The following is a 19,733-nucleotide window of genomic DNA, read 5'->3' on the forward strand; positions in this document are numbered from 1 at the left end:
ATGAAAGTGAAAAGTGAAAGTGAAGTCGCTCAGTCGTGTCCGACTCTTTGCGACCCCATGGACTGCAGCCTACCAGGCTCCTCTGACCATGGGATTTTCCAGGCAAGAGTACTGGAGTGGGGTGCCATTGCCTTCTCCGGTCTTTATCTATAAAAATGAGTACATCAACTATAGTAGAGTAGTAGAAACCGTCTCAGTCGTGTCCAACTCTTTGCAACCCCATAGACTGTAGCCCACCGGACGCCTCTGTCCATAGAATGTTCTAGGCAGGAATACTGGAGTAGGTTACCATTCCTACTCCATGGGATCTTCCCAACCCAGAGATCCCAATCCACATCTCTTATGTCTCCCGCATTGGCAGGCGAATTCTTTACCACTAGTGCCCCTTGGGAAAAATTTAAAAACCTACTTCATAGGGTTGTTGCCAGAATTGAAGAGTTAATGCATGGAAGGACTGAGAATAGTGCTGTTGTACTCAGTAAACACTTCTTATGGTTTAGGTATTATTTAAACACACACATGTTCAGTATTTCTCATGTGCAGTGGGGAGAAAAAAATTAAGAATCGCTGCTTTAAAGGTTAGAAAAATCTTGGCTCCCATGGTGTGAAGGGAGCAGTGCTACTTTGTTTAAGCTTAGACTACAGGACAAAAATGTCCCTCAAGCAGAAAGGAGAAGGTGTTATTTATTACTTAACATCTTGCTAAGATGTATGAAAATGAAATGAAGGTGATATTATAGAAGAGGCTAAGTTCTATCCAGTAAGAACTGGCTGGAAATTTTTACTTAAAATATTCACAAAGAACCTGAATATCTCCTAAGTTGAAGAAGGATACTCAGGAGAAGGGTTACCTACTGGGTGGTGGTTGTTCAGTTGCTCAGTCATGTCAGACTCTTTGAGACCGCACGGACTGCAGCACACCAGGCTTCCCCATCCTTCACCGGAGCTTGTTCAGACTCGTGTCTTTTGAGTCGGTGATGCCACCCAACTATCTCATTCTCTGTCATCCCCTTCTCCTCCTGCCTTTCATCTTTCCCAGCATCAGGGTCTTTTCCAAAGAGTCAGCTCTTCCCATCAGGTGGCCAAAGTATTGGAGTTTCAGCTTCAGCATCAGTCCTTCCAATGAACACCCAGGACTGACTTCCTTTAGGATGGACTGGTTGGATCTCCTTGCAGTCCAAGGGACTCTCAAGAGTCTTCTCCAACACAATTCCAAAGCATCAATTCTTTGGCGCTCAGCTTCCTTTGTAGGCCAACTCTCACATCCATATGTGACTACTGGAAAAACCATAGCTTCAACTAGATGGACCTGTGTTTAATACACTGTCTAGGTTTGTCATAGCTTTTCTTCCAAGAAGCAAGCATCTTTTAATTTCAAGGCTACAGTCACCATCTGTAGTGATTTTAGAGCCCAAGAAAATGAAGTCTGTCACTGTTTCCCCATCTATTTGCCTACTAGGGCAAGATTTTAATGCTGACAGATCTGTTTTGTTTTAAAAAGCAGATTCATTTTTAGACCGCTTACATATTTTCATTTACTTAATGCTGCTTTTAATATCTTCCCCACAAGTCTCAAGATGGTAGCCCCCGCAGTGGTCCAGGAATTGCTTCTATATAAAATTGACTGTTAGCTTAACCTTTATTTCTTAAAATAATTTTTCACCCATTGAAAGGAAACAGAGCACCTTGAAAGATAGGCTGATTTCAGACCTGTGGCAGGAAATTAAGAGGAGTCTGGACATTTTGCTGTGCTGGAAAGCAAGGAAGCTAACAGGAACTAAAGAGTCAGGTCAGAAAGACACAGGAACCAGCCAGGTTAGGATATTGATACAGGAATAAAAGGAAAGAGAGGGAGCAAATATGACAACCTTGATCATTGTTTAATTTGGGTGACTATGGGGTTCATTTTACTATTCTTTCTTCTATTTGTTTGACTTTTTTCAGTATAATCACATAATTTAGGCCTTCTTTTATGCAAAGCAACACATATGTATTATTAATAAAATTAAGTAACAGATGGATAAAATAAAAAGCATTGATAATTCCATCACATAATTACTGAATTACTGTTAATTTGTTGTGATGCCTTCTCAATAATCTTTACTACATACATGAATTTAAAAAAATGAATTTCTTCTTCAATTTCTCATTTCTTCTGTGGCCTAAAAGCATCACTTTGGTTATACTATTACTCTGCTTTCTAATCCATTAGGACTTTCCACAGTTACCAAGGACAGTCAAGCCTCTTTGACATTCAAGGTCTTCCAATATTCTTCCCAGAATTCTTTCTACTACATTGTCTCCATAGACCCTTCCACCCCTCAATACTCCAGCCCCTCGGGATCCCCTATGTTTGAATTCAGATTGGTTTGTGTATAAATGTCATGATTTATCATCTGAACGAGTGCTCAAGACCTTTAAAATAATTTATTTGGGGATTTCAAAGTTTAAGACTCTTGATACAACTTGTCCCGGCACAGAGCTTAATTTTTGTGAAAAGGCCAAGCTATGATATAAGCATTGTGCTGAGATCCATGAAAAGAAATCAAGAGAATGCATCTCAGCCTGAAAGGCATTGTTGGAAAACTAATTTAAGGTGAGACTCTGCCTCTAAGAGTCACAGCACTTCTGCAGTATTTGTTTCTTCTCTCAAGTGGTGTTGGAAGAAGCAATAGTGGACCTCATTGGCTGAGTACAGGAGTGTGAGGTTCCCCAAAGGACCAGGGTGTCACGCACTTCCAGAATTCGGATCTAGGAGTAAGCTTGTCCTTAGTTCAGCTATGCTGTATTCACTGCACTTTTGCAACTTGGAGAGGTTATAGTTTTGGTCAGAAAAAATATAATTCCAATGTTTCTAAACTTCAACAGTTCTTGTATGTCAATTATTTTGAGTAAATTTTTTTTTAACAGCTAGAAAGATTCTTATTCGTGATAGATGAATATTGTCCTTTTTTTTCTTTTTACCAAGCTTCTAAAAGTCATCTTTTTTTTTTCTTTTTTGAGTTTGATTTGTTCTCAACTCACACAACTATGGATGAATAGGACTAGGATCCAAATAAAAACCTAGTAACTATGTTTCTTCCACTTTCTACTGCTGCTAAGTTGCTTCAGTCGTGTCCGACTCTGTGCGACCCCATAGACGGCAGCCCACCAGGCTCTGCTGTCCCTAGGATTCTCCTGCACAGGTTTCCTAATACTTAAAGCAAGACATATGCTATCCCTCAAAGATTACTTTGAAAAAATAGAATATTTGTCCCTTCATCTGAGTTATAGGATGGAGAAAAGGAGGGGTGGTGTAAGCTTCTGTGTTCCCCAATATCTAAGCAAGCCCGTCATGGTAAAATTCTCTTGTAGAGCCTTAGTTACTAGAGGAATTGGAAGACCCTTGTTTTTATGTATTTAATTTTTCAGTTACTTAATGATTAGTCTAAAATATATATTTTACTTTGTGTTGAAAATGGCACGAGTCCAACTCCCTGCATTAGTAGGCAGTAAGTGATTTTTAACTTCTCCAGGTGTACAAATCTGTGAGCCTATGTATTGCTCTCAGATAACTATGGCTTTCTGTTGTCTCATGGTCACTACTCAGAGTCACTGCTCTCCGTGTAGTGCATCATTGATGCAGAGAGTAAGGGGCTGGGTAAATTTCTTAGACTTGGAATATTCCAAGTGATTAGTTGGATTTTTTTTAGAATACTCAGCACCTAGCGTCTTTAGTCTCTTTTTGAGACAATTAATTGTGGCAAGTATGTGGGACAAGCTGACATAGCCAGTAGATTCTGAGTTTCTGGGTTTGTTTGTTAAATCTTCCTCAAAAAAAATCATTCATATATATACATATGTACATACACACACATACACACATATAATTAACCCAGTTTTCCCTCTTACTCAGGTGAATTTTATATGATAGTTTTTAAATCAGCAAAGGCTCTAAAACTGTTTTGGTTGTGACAGAAAGATCTGTCTAAGCAAAAAGATCATTAAAAATTTTTTTCTAGTTTTATTGTGATAATTGACATACAACATTGTATTTGTGTACAACATAATGATTTGATATACGCATATATTGTGGAATAATCACCACAGTAAGTTTAACATCTGTCACCCCACATAGTTACGAATTTTTTTCTTGTGATGAAAAACTTGATCTACTCTCCTAGCAACTTTCAAATATGTAATATTATTGTTAACCATACTGTAACTATCCAGCATATTATATCCCCAGAACTTAGTTGTCTTATATCTGGAAGTTTATACCTCTGACCACCTTCATTCATTTCCCTGACCCCTCACTCACCTCTTGTAACCACCAATCTGCTCAGTTTCTATGAGTTCAAGTTTTGTTTTGTTTTTATAAGATTCCACATATAAATGAGATTATACAGTACTTATTTCTCTCTCTGTCTGACCTATTTCAGTAATAGCAGCCAATCTGACACTGCTGCTGCTGCTGCTAAGTCACTTCAGTCGTGTCCGACTCTGTGTGACCCCATAGACGGAAGCCCACCAGGCTCCCCCGTCCCTGGGATTCTCCAGGCAAGAACACTGGAGTGGGTTGCCATTTCCTTCTCCAATGTGTGAAAGTGGAAAGTGAAAAGTGAAAGTGAAGTCGCTCAGTCGTGTCCGACCCTTAGCGACCCCACGGACTGCAGCCTACCAGGCTCCTCCATCCATGAGATTTTCTAGGCAATAGTACTGGAGTGGCTTGCCATTGCCTTCTCCGAATCTGACACTAAATACATTAAAATAAATTTCTGAGAATTTTCTAAGTTTTACTACCTCTTTTCATTGGCTATTGCTGTAGTGTGTGTGTGTGTGTGTGTGAGTTGCTTAGTTGTGTCCGACTCTTTGCAACCCCATAGACTACAGCCCACCAGGCCTCTCCATCCATGGGATTCTCCAGGCAAGAACACCGGAGTGGGTTGCCATTTCCTTCTCCAACAGGAACTATAGAAAGAAAAAAAGTGAAGTTGTTCAGTCATGTCCGACTCTGCGACCCCATGGACTGCAGCCCACCAGGCTCCTCCATCCATGGACTTTTCCAGGCAAGAGTACTGGAGTGGGTTGCCATTTCCTTCTCCGATTGCTCTATTAATATTCTATAAAAACTTTGCTAAAATTCACATGAAAATAGCTTCCTTTTGGTACAGATTAACCCCCTAGATCAAGAAAAACATGGCAGGAATGCTCTCTGCAAGCCATCCCCAATATGGAAATCAGTTGAACCATGAATCTCTTCTAAAACTAATACTGATGACATTTCTGCCAGATGGTGGTCTCCCAGTAACCTCTTTTTTTCAATTTCAGCTTTTAATTAAAATGTAATTAAACAGAAAGTAAAGCTATTCATTTTTTAAAAAATTTAAATTGCTAGAAGCACCAAAATTGGCACACATAGAGTTGTTGAATTGTCCTAGTGACTTCTAACATGACTGTCCCCAGTTCAGATTTGTAATGTGCTGCTTTGGGATAATAGTGTTTTTCCACCAATGTTGATTTGCCCTGATCTCATCTAGAGTCAGTAAGCACTTGGTAAACTTTAATTTCTTACTAGAATAGACTATCTCTAAGAACCAGAAAATTCCCTGGCCCAATTATCTCTTGGCCTGAGTTGTCTGGTTTTAAAAGGTTAATCTGAGCTTGGATGAGATTCAGGATTGGTAGAATAGATTTGGGAGTTTTATTTACTCAGCATCCTGTGTCAGACATTGGGCTCCGCCACATGGGGCAGGCAGAAACGCGGGTCTTGATTATTTTTCTTTGTCCTCAGTTACCTCCTTTCCCTCCCCACCTCCCTTTTTCACTTCACTTCCTTCTCTTCTTTAAACATAGTACTTCTATTTTTCTTTTTTTTTTAAAGTAATACATATACTTTGTAAAAATAATAATTCACAGGGCAAAAGGATATTTGGTGAGAAGTATTTCTCCCTTTCACCCTCCCAGTCTTACTGCCTAGAGACAACCACAGCCATTAATTTAACTCTGTCCTCCAGAGGATATAGGTCTGTAGGAGTATGTGCAAGTATCTATCATATTCCTCCCTTTTTAATCCAAATAGGAGGAAGCACATCTGTATCTTTAAAAAATATATCTTAAGGAGCTTTCCACAACAGTAGATAAAGTTCCAACTTATTCTGCACAATATTCTATTGAATGTATATTTCACAATTCATTTAACCAGTCTCTGTTGTAGACATTTTCACAGCATACAGTGCTGCAATATACTTATTAGTACATAAGTCTTTGAAAAGTCTTAGTAACGGAAGTGTACTGAAATTTATTACCCACGAAAATATTCTAATTTATAGAATTTCAGCAACATCATATTACCAAACCTTTGTTCTTTGCCCATCAGGAGAAAAATGGAATTTTATTGTTGTTTGAAAATTGACACTTTTTCATATAAAATCAGTTTATTATCTTTCTATAATCTAATTTAGCCTGTCTTTCCAATGGACTACTTATTTCGATTTGCCTAGCTTGCTTATTAATTTATAAGAACTTCCTTTATAAGAAGGAAATCTGCCTTTGTCAATAAATAGTGTAGATATTTGTCCCAGGACTGTATTTTTAAAGTTTGTTTATGGTAATTGTTTTGCCATGCATACTTAACAATTTTTGTAGTCAAAAATTTTTAATTGAAGTATAGTTGATTTACACTGTGTTAGTTTCTGGTGTACAGAGAAGTTATTCAACTGTACGTATGTATACATAGATTCTTTTCCATTGTAGTTTATTACAAGATATTAAATATAGTTCCCTGTGCTATTCAGTAGGATCTTGTTTATTTTATACATAGTTTGTACCTGCTAATCCCAAACTCCTAATTTATCCCTCTCTCTCCCTTCCCCCTTTGGTAACCATACATTTGTTTTCTGTGATGGTGAGTCTATTTCTGTTTTGTAAATAAGTTCATTATATTATTTTTTAGATTCCACATAGAAGTGATATATGATATTTATCTTTCTCTGTCTGACTTAGTATGTTAATCTCTAGTCCAACCATATTCCTCCAAATGGCATTATTTCATTCTTTTTTATGACTGAGTAATATTCCACTGTGTATATCTACTACAACTTCACCCTTTCATATTTCAGTGGACATTGAGGTTGCTTCTATGTCTTGGCTGTTGTGAATTGTGCTGCTACAAATATTGGAGTGCATGTATCTTTTTGAATTATAGTTTTCTCCAGATATATGCCCAGGAGTAAGGGATTGCAGGATCATATGGTAACTCTAATTTTAGTTTTTTAAGGAACCTCCATAGTGGCTGCACCAACCTACATTCCCATCAACAGGGTAGAATGGTTCCCTTTTTCTCCACACCCTCTTTAGCATTTGTTATTTGCAGACTTCCTAATGATGGCCATTCTGACTAGTATGAGGTGGTACCTCATTGTAATTTTGATTTGCATTTCTTTAATAATTAGCAATATTGAGTAACTTCTCATGTGCCTGTTGACCATCTGTATGTCTTCTTTGGACAAATATCTATTTTGCTCTTCTGCCATTGTGTTTGGTTGGCTTGTTTGGTTTTTTGTGTTGCATAAGCTGTTTGTATATTTTGGAAATTAAGCCCTTGTTGGTCACATGGCTTGCAATAAAGTGTATAGTCTTAAGTATACAGCTAGATTAATTTATGCATATATTTATACTCTTTAAAGGGCTTCCCTGGTGGCTCAGACAATAAAGATCCGCCTGCAATGCAGGAGACCTGGGTTTGATCCCTGGGTTGGGAAGATGATCCCCTGGAGGAGGGCCTGGCAACCCACTCCAGTATTCTTGCCTGAAGAATCCCCATGGATGGAGGAGCCCAGTGGGGTCACATGGGGGTCCATGGGGTTGCAAAGAGTTGGCCATGACTGAGCAACCAAGCACACATACCCCTCAAACATAGCCTTTAAAACACTACCCAGATCTAGATATAGGACATTACCAAGACCCTAGAAAGTCCTTTTTGGCCTCTTTAGGCTAATATTCCCTCAAAGGTAGTCATTATTCTGAACTTAATCACCATGTATTGGTTGTGCCTGTTCTTGAAATTCATATCAATGGAATCATATAGTGTGTACTTTTGTGTATGTTTGCTTTTGCTTAAAATTATGCTTATGACATTCATCCATTTTTTTGTGTTAGGCTTTTTGCTCCCATTGCTGTATAGTACTCTAAGAGTGTACCAAGATTTATGTGGCCATTCTAATCTTAATGGACATTTGGGTTGCTTCCAGTGTAGGGCTATTATGAATAATTTTTGTATAGATCTTTTGGAGAACATACATACTTGTTTCTGTTGGGTATACACCCAAGAGTAGAATTGATGGATCCTAGGGTATACATTTGCTAACTTTATTAGAACCTGCCAGTTTACAGGAGTGGTTGAACCAATTTACATTCTCATTAGCAGTGTATAAGAGTTCTCTGGTGTCTACTGTTTTGTTAGCGATTAATAAGGTCCGTTTTTTTTCCATTTTAACCATTCTGATGCAGTTGCACTAGAGACCACTATTTCTAAATTTGAGTATTTTAACATATTGTTCCACAGGAAAATTTCTTAGAATGATCACCACAGTATAGGAAAAGACTCTGCTGCTAAGTCACTTCAGTTGTGTCCGACTCTGTGTGACCCCACAGACGGAAGCCCACCAGGCTTCCCCGTCCCTGGGATTCTCCAGGCAAGAACACTGGAGTGGGTTGCCATTTCCTTCTCCAATGTGTGAAAAGTGAAAGTGAAGTCGCTCAGTCGAGTCCGACCCTTAGTGACCCCATGGACTGCAGCCTATCAGGCTCCTCCATCCATGGGATTTTCTAGGCAAGAGTACTGGAGTGGCTTGCCATTGCCTTCTCTGAGGAAAAGACTCTAGATGTGGAGAAAATATGTGTTTGCTTTGACTGACATGTAATGTTGAAAAATGTGCAGATGACTATAGTGACCTTTCTGACCCGCTACTGAATAGGAATATGCATGACAACTACTGCACAGGATTATTTTAAAGACTGCATTAATTCAAAATTATTGTGAAGATTAAATTACTGAGCATAGTTAATATATCTGAAAGAACTCTGAAGGGAAAGCACTTGAGCAAACAAGTATTATTTGAGTCCAAACTATTCAGCTAAGCGCTATTCTAGGCACTGTGAATAAATCAGTGAACAAAACAAAGACCCCTGCCCTCATGGAACTTATACTTTAGGGCAGAGGCAGACAAAAATAAGAGACATAATAAGTGAATTATATAGTATATCAGAAAGTTGTAAATGCTGTAGACTAAGAAAAGAGAGAGGAGGGCGTGGAGATTTAGTAGTTGAGGGAATGTCACATTTTTATATAGTAAGGTCAAGTGGAGTCCATGCCTAAGTGGCACTTGAGCCAATGTCAAGAGGAGGCGAAGGAATGAGTCATGAAAACACCCTGGTGGGGAAAAGCATTTTAGGCAGAGGGAGATCTGAAGCAGGAGCATTTCTGTCATGTTGAAGGAATTGCAAGAAGGCTAGTGTAGCTGGAGTAGAGTCAAGTGGGAGGGAAATCTCTCTTCTCAAGAGGCCACCAATCCTATTGAATTAGAGCCCCACCCTTATGATTTTACATAACCATAATTACCTCCTTAAAGATCCAGTTACCAAATACTGTCAAATTTGGGGTTAAGGCTTCATATGAATTGGGGTGGGGGGGCACTGTTCAGTCTGTAACAGCTTGCAAAGGTGAAATTTTCAACCTATTAACATTCTCTAACACAACAAGACTGAAGTGGTAACCTTGAACATTAACCAAGTAGTTTTCGTATTAGTTCTTCTGAAAGCTTGCTATTGATATAACCGGTTGCTCTCTTTGTCCTTTGTGCCCATCAAACTGTGAATGGACAGTTGTTTATTATATAATCGACATGGCATTATATAAGTTTCAAGTGTAGAGCATAATTTAATATACATATATGCATATGTTGCAAAATGAGCACCACGATAAGTCTAATTAACACCCATCACCACACAGTTACAATTTTTTTCTCTTGCGAAGAGATCTTTTCAGATATACTCTCTTAACAGACAGCTATTACATATTTAAATGTGCCAAGATTAACTTTAGGTTCTATGCACAGAAACACTTCATCAGAACCCATACTATCTAGCATGTTGCCCTGCTTCTGAACTGAAACTCAGTCCTTCCCTCCCTCACCCCAAATCCAATGAGGTTACTCTTCCTTTTTGAATAAAGGGGAATAGAGATTTTATATTTTTGTTAAGTATAAGAAAGGCCACAGTACCCGGTTTTTGAATGGGGTGTGTTTATTTTAAGCTCATGTGGTATGTTTCCAATCATTTTTACTGTGAAATTTGGGAGTGTGCATTTGGAAACGCTTCACCTAATCTCAGCCAAGTAAATGAGAATTTTCCTTCTGTTGAAGACAGGGAACTTCACATAGTGCATTGTATTGGAATCCACCGAAGGCACTGTTTATTAGCTTTCAGTCTGCAACGAGAAAATAAGACTCAAGGGCCTGAAGTTCTAACTAGTCAAAGAACCTAGATTTTTATATGATGGAAAAGCTCTTTTGAAACCAAGTTTGTGAGCTCCTTTTTAAGCTAAGAAACAAATTTCACTTCTTATAACAACACACCCAATAGATGAAAAAAAACAATATATGTTGTTTCATAAGCATCATATGCTTTGAGTGGATGCTACCTTCCTATGATTAAACAAAAACCTTGAAATTAACATTCCATCTCTCTGGATGCTCTTCTCAATAAACATAATAAAAGAACCTGTATAAATTTAAACTTAATTAAGAATTTCTCCCACTTTATTTTCTAACTTCCTCCTTATCTTACTGTGAAGGGACATTTCAACAAAGCAATTACATTCCACAAAGCTTCTTATTAAATACAATTGTAACATATTTCTTTAACTGTGATCAGTCTAGGAAATTAAAACTATAATTTCTGATTTCCACAGTGCATTCAACAAATTTTCATCTTCATTGTTTCTACCCTGCATGCCACGGTCATCTATCATGGGGCGCCTATACCAGGTTTCTCTTTGACTTCCCTGCTTCTCCTGTCACCTCCATCCTTCCTTCTGTAGCAATCAGAGCCATCAGTCTACTTCTCTCCTTAAAACTCAATGTGCTCTGAATAAAATTTTAAAGTCCTTGCCTTGGCTGAAAGGACTATGTGATCTTGCCTCTAGCATTCCTCTCTGAATTCTTTTCCTACCACTCTCTCCTGGGTAACCAGGCTCCAGCCACCTTAGTACTCCTCTGTTCTTCGATTTCAGACCCAAGCTCTGAAACTGGCCTGGAATTCTTAGATCTCAGGACCTCAGTTAATTTCCCCTTACTTGTCATTCAGGTCTTGGCAAACTGTAACCTTCTCAGCCAGACATTCTCTGTGACCTCCATCTAATGTAACCTCTGTCCTTTCCTGATCACCCATCACTTATATTTCATCTTTTAACTATAGTACTATTACTATGAGAGGCAGGGGCTTCCCAGGTGGTACTAGTGGTAAAGAATCTGGCTGCCACTGCAGGAAACGCAGGAGACACGAGTTTGATCCCTGAGTAAGGAAGATCCCCTGGAAAAGAGAATGGCAACCCACTCCAGTATTCTTGCCCGGGAGATCCCATGGACGGAGCAGCCTGGCGTGCTACAGTCCATGAAGTTGCAAAAAGTCAGACACAACGAATCGACTAAGTACCACCAGTACTATTTACTACGGGAAACTCTCTTGATCATTTACTTGTTTTGGGTTTGCTGTTGATGGGATTCCGGAAATGATACCCCCAAATATGACCATTTGATACACTGACTATTTTAAGCTGAAGGAATCTGAAGACACTGGCAGAAGCAGGAAGTTCTCTCTGTCCCCCAGTCCTTCATCCCCGAAGCAGCTTGTCTGGCCCTCAGGTGAGAGGTACTCTCCCTATGCCTGAAGGAAAGAAAGAATCATCCTCACATCCAAGATGGACAGATAGTGGGGAAGAATCTGGGCGAACAGGCCTTGCTAAATTCCCTCAGTTTGCTACACTTAGCTCATCCTCTTTATCATATCTTTCCAGGTCTTTCCACTCTTTGTCAGTAGCATAAAAACACTCAGGGTGACCATTTCTCCTGGTCTTCATTTCCTTATGAAGGCTCTCATGTCACCTACAACTTATATTACATAAAGGTGTATACTTTTCCCCTATTAATCTGTCTTTGCCAATCTAATTTTTGGACCCAGCTAGGGACCCTAAGAGGCTTGGGGAAAACTTTTTCCTCCCCTACACTGTCTTCTTCCCAAAGAAAGGAGGGACCTTGTAAACCTGTTCATTGCTGTAACCCGCACCTAAAACAGGAGAAGGAAATGGCAACCCACTCCAGTATTCTTGCCCGGAGAATCCCATGGACAGAAGAGCCTGGAGGGCTATAGTCCATGGGGTCGCAAAGTGTTGGACACAACTGAAGCGACTTAGCACCTAAAACAATGCCTGCTCATAACAGGTACTTTCTGTTATTTGAACAAGTGAATGCTCACTAAAGACAAAGTGCTCAACTTGATGGAGGATACACCAATGAATCAAAAAGGGACCATGTTCTCAAGGACCTTGAGGTCTATGGGAAACGAAAACAGAGACAACATGCTATTGGTTTTGGAGAAGGATGAGATGGCATCCTGCTGTGGGAAAGCAAAGCTGGTCTTGAGTTGGTTATAGTTAAGCTAAAAGATAAAAGATGGGTATTTTGGTATTTTCTCTTTCATTCAGTGTTCTCTTTGTCCTGCTTTGTCTGGAAAACCTGACATCTGACTGCTTAACTAACCTCTTTGAAAGCATGTTGGCACTGCACTTGGTTCTGAATGGTCCTATTGTTCTATGATTTTGGGCTTGATGCGTTTGGTCATTTGCAGGCAAGTGCACCTACAGGCAAAAATGCACATTTATGTATAAACAGTGATACAGATTTTGACAATAAATTAGTTTGTCTAACTGAAATAAAATTTTCCATGTAATTGCTTTTATAAGTGAGCATATTTTAGCATTAGCATACAAATGAGCCCACAGGCCTAGGCAAATAAAAATGCTAATAAAATGTAAAGATACAATAGAATATTAATCCTGAGTTCAGTTAGGTTATTAATCTTAGGCTGCATTACATATATCATTTCCACAATACAGGTAAGCATGAACATTTTCTAAGGCAGTGAAAGATTTTGTGGATCAGAATTTTTAAAATCCAAGATGATTTCATTATCAACTGTGGAAATAAAAGCAGGATAAATGTTCCTGTATTCTGCGTAGAAGGCAAATATTTGTTTTTATTTTTACACTCCACTTCTCCCCCATGCTCTGCCACCTTAATACTTGAGAATGACTTTGAATATGATGATTTGATTTACTGTTATTAGAGATTGAGGTTTCCGTGGAAGAAATAGTGAGAATGTAAAAGTAAGTAAAAAGCTCTCCCTACACTTGCTTTGCTTTGGCACAGAGCCATGCACTGCTCCAGGGGAACTACTCAGGGGAGAGATGCCCCTAGACTTGTTGGCACACAAACCTCAATATGATGCATCTCTGTACAGTGGAGTTAAGTAAGCCTGGGGCATTTGAGAGAATTTGGGAATTTACACTTGCCCTTCTGAAGTTTTCCACTTAAGTGAAAGTGTTAGGGAATACTTAACTTTCATTAGGAACACTCAACAATATTATACAACAAAATAAACTTTCCACCTTGTCAAAAAACATGTATGTGAGTGTATGTAGTATACTATGTGTGTGTGTGCTCAGTCGTGTCTGACTCTTTGCGACCCCATGGACTGTAGCCCTCCAGGTTCCTCTGTCCATAGAATTCTCCAGGCAAGAACACTGGAGTGGGTAGCCATTCCCTTCTCCAGGAGATCTTCCTGACCCAGGGATGGTACCCAGATCTCCTGCATTGTCGGGCAGATTCTTTACTGTCTGAGCCACTAGGGAAGCCCATATGTAATATATATTAGGAGCAAATCAAGCAATCTCTCCTCTTCAGATTTGCTAAGTGATCCCTTCCCTGCCAAACTATGTTCAGATATTATGCAGCCATGCAGTTTACAGGACGTTGGATTCCTCTCTGAGCACTAGAAGGGGAAACTGGATAAAAGTATTTTATTACCCTTTGCCTCTTTGATTCAGGAAAGGGCATCTGGGCAAGTCCAGCTAGTGAGACAGAGGAAAACTGTTGCTGGGGCCTTTGGGGAAAAGTTTCCTTGATCTGCTAAAAGGAAATGAGGAAAGGAGACACACTTCCTTCCTGTCATTGGATGTTGTTATTTGGAGCCACTGCAGCCATTGTGGGGCCCAATACATGAGTTCTGCATATTGACACACATCTATGTTTGTTTCCATAGATTAGATGGATAGAGGTAGCCCCAAGAAACCTTGGAGATCATCATATTCAACTGTATCATTTGTTTTTGTTAAGCCAGATTCCATATTGTTTAGATTATAATATTCCCCAATGGAAATCACAACTATTGAGCCAACCATTAGGTTTGGGAAACAATGATCAATATGGATATGATCTGATTGTTTGGTTAGGTGCCATTTTAGAGAGAGACATTTGCAATGTGACTTCTTTAATTATGCAGTAATTTCCAGACTAATGTCCTACCAGAATTAATTCACTGGGGTTTGCAGCTTATTTCTAGACTATTTAAAAACTGAATCTAAGCTTTTTAAGAGGGGTGAATCAAATAGAGAGTTATAAAGGTGATTTAGCAATGCTTTTGGCCTTGTCATAGATATTACTATGTAGCGCAAACTAATGGGGAAACAGTGTCAGACTTTATTTTTTGGGTTCCAAAATCACTGCAGATGCTGATTGCAGCCATGAAATTAAAAGACGCTTACTCCTTGGAAGGAAAGTTATGACCAACCTAGACAGCATATTAAAAAGCAGAGACATTACTTTGCCAGCCAAGGTCCTTCTAGTCAAGGCTATGGTTTTTCCCGTGGTTATGTATGGATGTGAGAGTTGGACTGTGAAGAAAGCTGATCGCTGAGGAATTGATGCTTTTGAACTGTGGGGCTGGAGAAGACTCCCTTGGGCTGCAAGGAGATCCAACCAGTCCCTTCTAAAGGAGATCAATCCTGTGTGTTCATTGGAAGGACTGATGCTAAAGCTGAAACTCCAATACTTTGGCCACCTCATGCGACGAGTTGACTCACTGGAAAAGACTCTGATGCTGGGAGGGATTGGGGGTGGGAGGAGAAGGGGACGACAGAGAATGAGGTGGCTGGATAGCATCACCAACTCGATGGACATGAGTTTGAGTGAACTCCGGGAGGTGGTGATGGACAGGAAGGCCTGGCGTGCTGTGATTCATGGGGTCGCAGAGTCGGACATGGCTGAGCGACTGAACTGAAAATAACTTGAGTGTGTGTTTATATGACCATATGTTAAGTGCTTGCTTGACTCAAATAGCTCCATTCAGTTCTCACAATTCAGGTAGGTGAGTACTGTTACTACACCTATTTTGTGGATGAGGAAACCAAGGTTAGACCAAAGTTTACTCAAGATCTCAGAGCTAGTAAGTAGAAAAGCTGAGATTTCCAGTCTGACTCCAGAACTCAAGCTCCTAATTACTGCAGTTTTCTGTTAAGGGTCAATATAACTTATTTGTGGTTGAGGCATGTGGCAGACACTGTTGGACATGTACTGAACAATCATTCCCCCTTTCTCCTCAAGAAACAGAACCCTATTTTGCTCAGAGTGACTCATGATGTCACTGAACCACGGCAATTCCATTTTCTTGTCAGGGACTGGTCTGCAGTGGGCATGTGACCATTTTCTGGGTAATAAGGAAGATTCTATGGCAGGTGTGAGGGCAGTCTGGGGAAAGATTTTTCTCCTTCAGAAAAATGGTAGCAGCAGTGCCTTTCCTTCCCTTCCTGCTTGTACAACCTTCCCTTCCTGCTTGACCTCTGAAGATGTGATGTCTGGAGCTATGGCAGCCACACTGCAATCTAGAGGTGAGAAGCCTGGAGATAAAACCCAACATGAATATGATGTTAGAGAACAGGTACAAAAAGAGCTTGGGTCCTCAATGATGTGATTGTGCTGCTGAACTAAGCCCAAGACTACTTTCATTTGAACCTCATGTTAAAGATGTAATAAATAACTCCATGCTTTAAGTTACTGTTAGATACTCCATTCGCTGTGGCTAAAGATATCCTGATAGATACAATCTGGGCAAGAAAAAATGTCTTCCCAGAATTGCTGCAAAAATAAATGAAGTGGAGATTATTAAGACTTCATCCAGGAATCTGTTAGTGTAGGTAGTAGTTTAGAAAAAAATACTCCAGCTATGTCTCAGATCTGTGTAAATTTGAGCAATCCACATGATCTCTCTGATGGTTATTTTCCCTTTTTCTCTCTGGATGTGCTGCTTCCTCTTCTCTGTCTGACTGACTGATAGGGGCTTTCAAAAGGCTCTCCTGCTCTCTGGCTCCTGGTTGGATCTGTCTATTGGGATGTACCAGGAGGATGGAGGAGAGAGGTGAGTGAAAAAGAAATCCTCTGGCTTTGTCCTTGGGTGATTACTTAGGCTGACTGCCTCTCTGAAGGTCACAGGCTCCTGTCAGGCTGCCCTTTCTGTGATGAGTTTTGGTCCTGTTCCTTCACCTTGCTTTCTACAGACGGAGCAGCTTGTAGCCTCAGGGTTCCATTTTTCCCTTGTGGTTTCCCACACCTTGCCCATATCTTTGTAAAGTACCATTTGTTTCCTGCGGAGGCCCTGACTGATATAATGGTGTGAACAAAATTACTGCAGCTGTTGAAGCTTAGGCCAGTCTATCTGAGATGTGGTGAGATTGTGGAGTTATTCATAGTTTAAACAAGGGCTTTCCCCAACCATTAAAGGAAGACAGGAGACTATAAAAATGTCTTACTTCAAAAGTGAAAGTATCCTAGCTCAGAGGACACACTTTCCACCTGAGGACAAGGTGACCTGGAAGAGTTGGCATTTGGGCTGAGGATGGATAGGATTGTTTTCAATACAAAGACAGGGGAGAGTGTGAGCCAAATCAGGGAGGAGAGAAAGCTTAAGAAGAGGTTGTGAAAAATTAGTGCTAGATGGGCCTAACATGTCCTTTATTCACCGTTATTTCTCTCTCCACCTCCTTTACAGGTGAGTGAACTTGAAACTGAGATTTGGTCAAGGTCAGATAGCAAGTAAGTAGCATGCCAGGATGCCAGCCCAGGTTTGCAAGCTGGTTCCTAATCCACATTATAGCCTATCTTCCTCCTCCCCCACCCCCGCCCTGCCCCCGTCCCCTCCACCTCCTTCCCCTTCCGCCCCCAGCAGTCTTGTCAGTCTCTCCTACTAGACTGTGATCTCCTTGAGAACAGGACTTCCGTTTTCCTCAGTCTTGAACCCCAGTATTCTAGCACAGTGTCTGACATAAAGTCGTCCTCCTCTTCATCAGCAACTAAATGGTAAGAAGTACCTACTCCCTGCCAGGCACTATACTGATATTTTATAGGTACCTCGTGTAATCATTACAACAACTCCAGTCGCTCAGTCGTGTCCGACTCTTTGCGACCCCATGGACTGCAGCACGCCAGGCTTCCCCGTCCATCACCAACTCCTGGAGCTTGCTCAAACTCATGTACAACAACTTGGGAGGGTAAAATCATCTCCACTTATCAGCCGAAGATGCTGTGGCTCAGAGAGGTTGTCCAATTTGAGATCACAAAGCGGTATGCAGGACTCTGTTTTACCTTCCATCAACCAGACTCCAGAGTCTGCCTCAAAGGATAATAACTTTTGCTGAAGAAATGAACGAACGAGAAATGTTGACTCACTTTAAGTCGTCGACTGTAACTGGCTACCCCGAGGCTCTGCCACCTCTGTCCTCGGACTCAGGACGACGCTTGCCCTCCAAAGTACCCCAGCTAGTCTCAGTGCCCCGAGAAGACAGGCGCCCAGGCTCCGCCCCCACTCCACCCAACCCGCCAGCCATGCCTCCACCTCGGGGAGTTCGGCAGCTCTTCTACCCTGGGTTTTCTCCTTGCTCCGGCCGCCGCACCGAGGGCCTCTCTCGGCCCTGTGTTCTGGAGCCGGTCCCACTCCCCAGCCCCTCCTCCTCGCCCTCCCTGACTCTTCAAACTTTCTTCCACCCTCTTTAAACTTCAGTCATCCTAGTACCCGCCTCCTTCACTTCCACCAGCCAATCGGTGGTTAGCGTTCTCGTCGGGGATCCGCCCCCTTTCCTCCGAGGGCCAATCCCCAGCGAGAGTGTCGAGTGCTTGGGCTCTTTCCCAAGCGCCTGGCCCGTGACGGCAGCGCGCCGGGCGCCGCGCGGCGGGAGGGGGCGGGGCTCTGGATGAGGGATGGGCGAGGGCGGGGGGAAGGGAAGAGGGAGGAGGAGGAGGTTGCGGCGGGTTTGAAAGCGGCAGTTTCCTGGCAGCTTGGGCAGGCGTTGGTCTCCGCGATCCAGCTCCGCAGCGGCCACGATCGATCCTGCGACGGGTCTACGCACGCCTCTGCGCGCCCCCGACGGATTTTTCCCGGTTCCGGCTCTCGCGCTTCGCCTCCCCGCCCCCCTGCTTCTGCCTTTCCCGCCGCTCCCTCGCGGAGCCTGGGGGCCAGCCGTCGGCTGTGACCCCGCCCGAAACCCCTCCGGAGCCGCCCCGGGACAGCCCCCTTCTCCTTGCTTCAGCCTGACCCGGGTGGCCCTCGCGGAGCCCGCTCAGACCCGGAGATCGCCGCCGGGAGAGGTGTCCGAGGGGCGTCGCGGGGTTCGGAGCGGCCCGGCCCCCAGCGGGCTGTGGTCGGCGAGGGGGACGCCGGGGCGGCGAGGCCCCCCTGGCCGGGCTGCGCGGGCCGCCCGGGGCGCCCAGGCTGAGAGGGGGCCAGCGCGGCGCCCCCGCCGCCCGCGCGGGGTCTCCCCCATGGTGCAGCGGGGCTCGTGATGTCGAAGACGTTGAAGAAGAAGAAGCACTGGCTCAGCAAGGTGCAGGAGTGCGCGGTGTCCTGGGCCGGGGCCCCGGGCGACCTGGGCGCCGAGATCCGGGGAGGTGCGGAGCGCGGCGAGTTCCCCTACCTGGGGCGGCTCCGCGAGGAGCCCGGCGGGGGCACCTGCTGCGTCGTCTCGGGCAAGGCGCCCAGCCCCGGGGATGTGCTGCTGGAGGTGAACGGGACGCCTGTCAGCGGGCTCACCAACCGGGACACCCTGGCTGTCATCCGCCACTTCCGCGAGCCCATCCGTCTCAAGACTGTGAAGCCAGGTACGCCGGCCCTGTCTTCCTGTCGCGGAGTGGGGGGAGTGCGGGGTGGGCGTCTGGGGAGCGGCAGCCCCGCCCCACCGCTTATCATCCAGGATAATCCTGAACCTCCAGGGTGTGCCGGACTCCCTGTCAATGGGGAGGGGTGGCGGTGCTGAGTCCCATTTTGCGGGTAGGAAAACTGAGCTCTGGCTTGGGCGGGCTGCTCTGCTAGCTGTCACAGGATTGCCACCAGAAGCTCGGTTTCCTTAGTTCGTAGCTCCATCTCCCGCCGCAGTTTTTGACTAGAGGAATAAACCAGCGTTCTTCTGTTCTCCTTTGTGGACGAGGTCCTCAGGATTGTAGCATATTCTTTGGAACAGTCTTAATGCATTTTCTTATAGAGGAAAGGATCTTTCTTACTAAGGCACTTGGTGCCAAGGTTACCACCTAGTGTACCTGAGAGAGCTTGGCTGCTTCAGTGTTTCTTGCACACTAGCAGCACCTCGGCGCTGA

The 19,733-nt window shown here is 42.8% G+C and overlaps 1 protein-coding gene across 4 annotated transcripts in view; it reads left to right on the forward strand.

Moving 5' to 3' along the window:
* The first annotated feature begins 18,773 nt into the window (after positions 1-18,773).
* Positions 18,774-19,733, forward strand: part of MAGI3 (membrane associated guanylate kinase, WW and PDZ domain containing 3) — a 263,400-nt gene continuing 262,440 nt past the window's right edge. For all 4 annotated transcript variants that reach the window (XM_055402961.2, XM_055402962.2, XM_055402964.2 and 1 more), the window contains exon 1: positions 18,774-19,241. In XM_055402961.2, the coding sequence (XP_055258936.2) occupies positions 18,926-19,241 (316 nt within the window). In that variant the 5' untranslated portion in view covers positions 18,774-18,925. The remainder of the gene's footprint in view (positions 19,242-19,733) is intronic.

The sequence above is a fragment of the Moschus berezovskii genome, chromosome 4 (genome assembly GCF_049115385.1).
Source record: "Moschus berezovskii isolate FMDL1 chromosome 4, NW_MosBer_1.0, whole genome shotgun sequence".
Lineage (NCBI taxonomy): Eukaryota > Metazoa > Chordata > Mammalia > Artiodactyla > Moschidae > Moschus > Moschus berezovskii.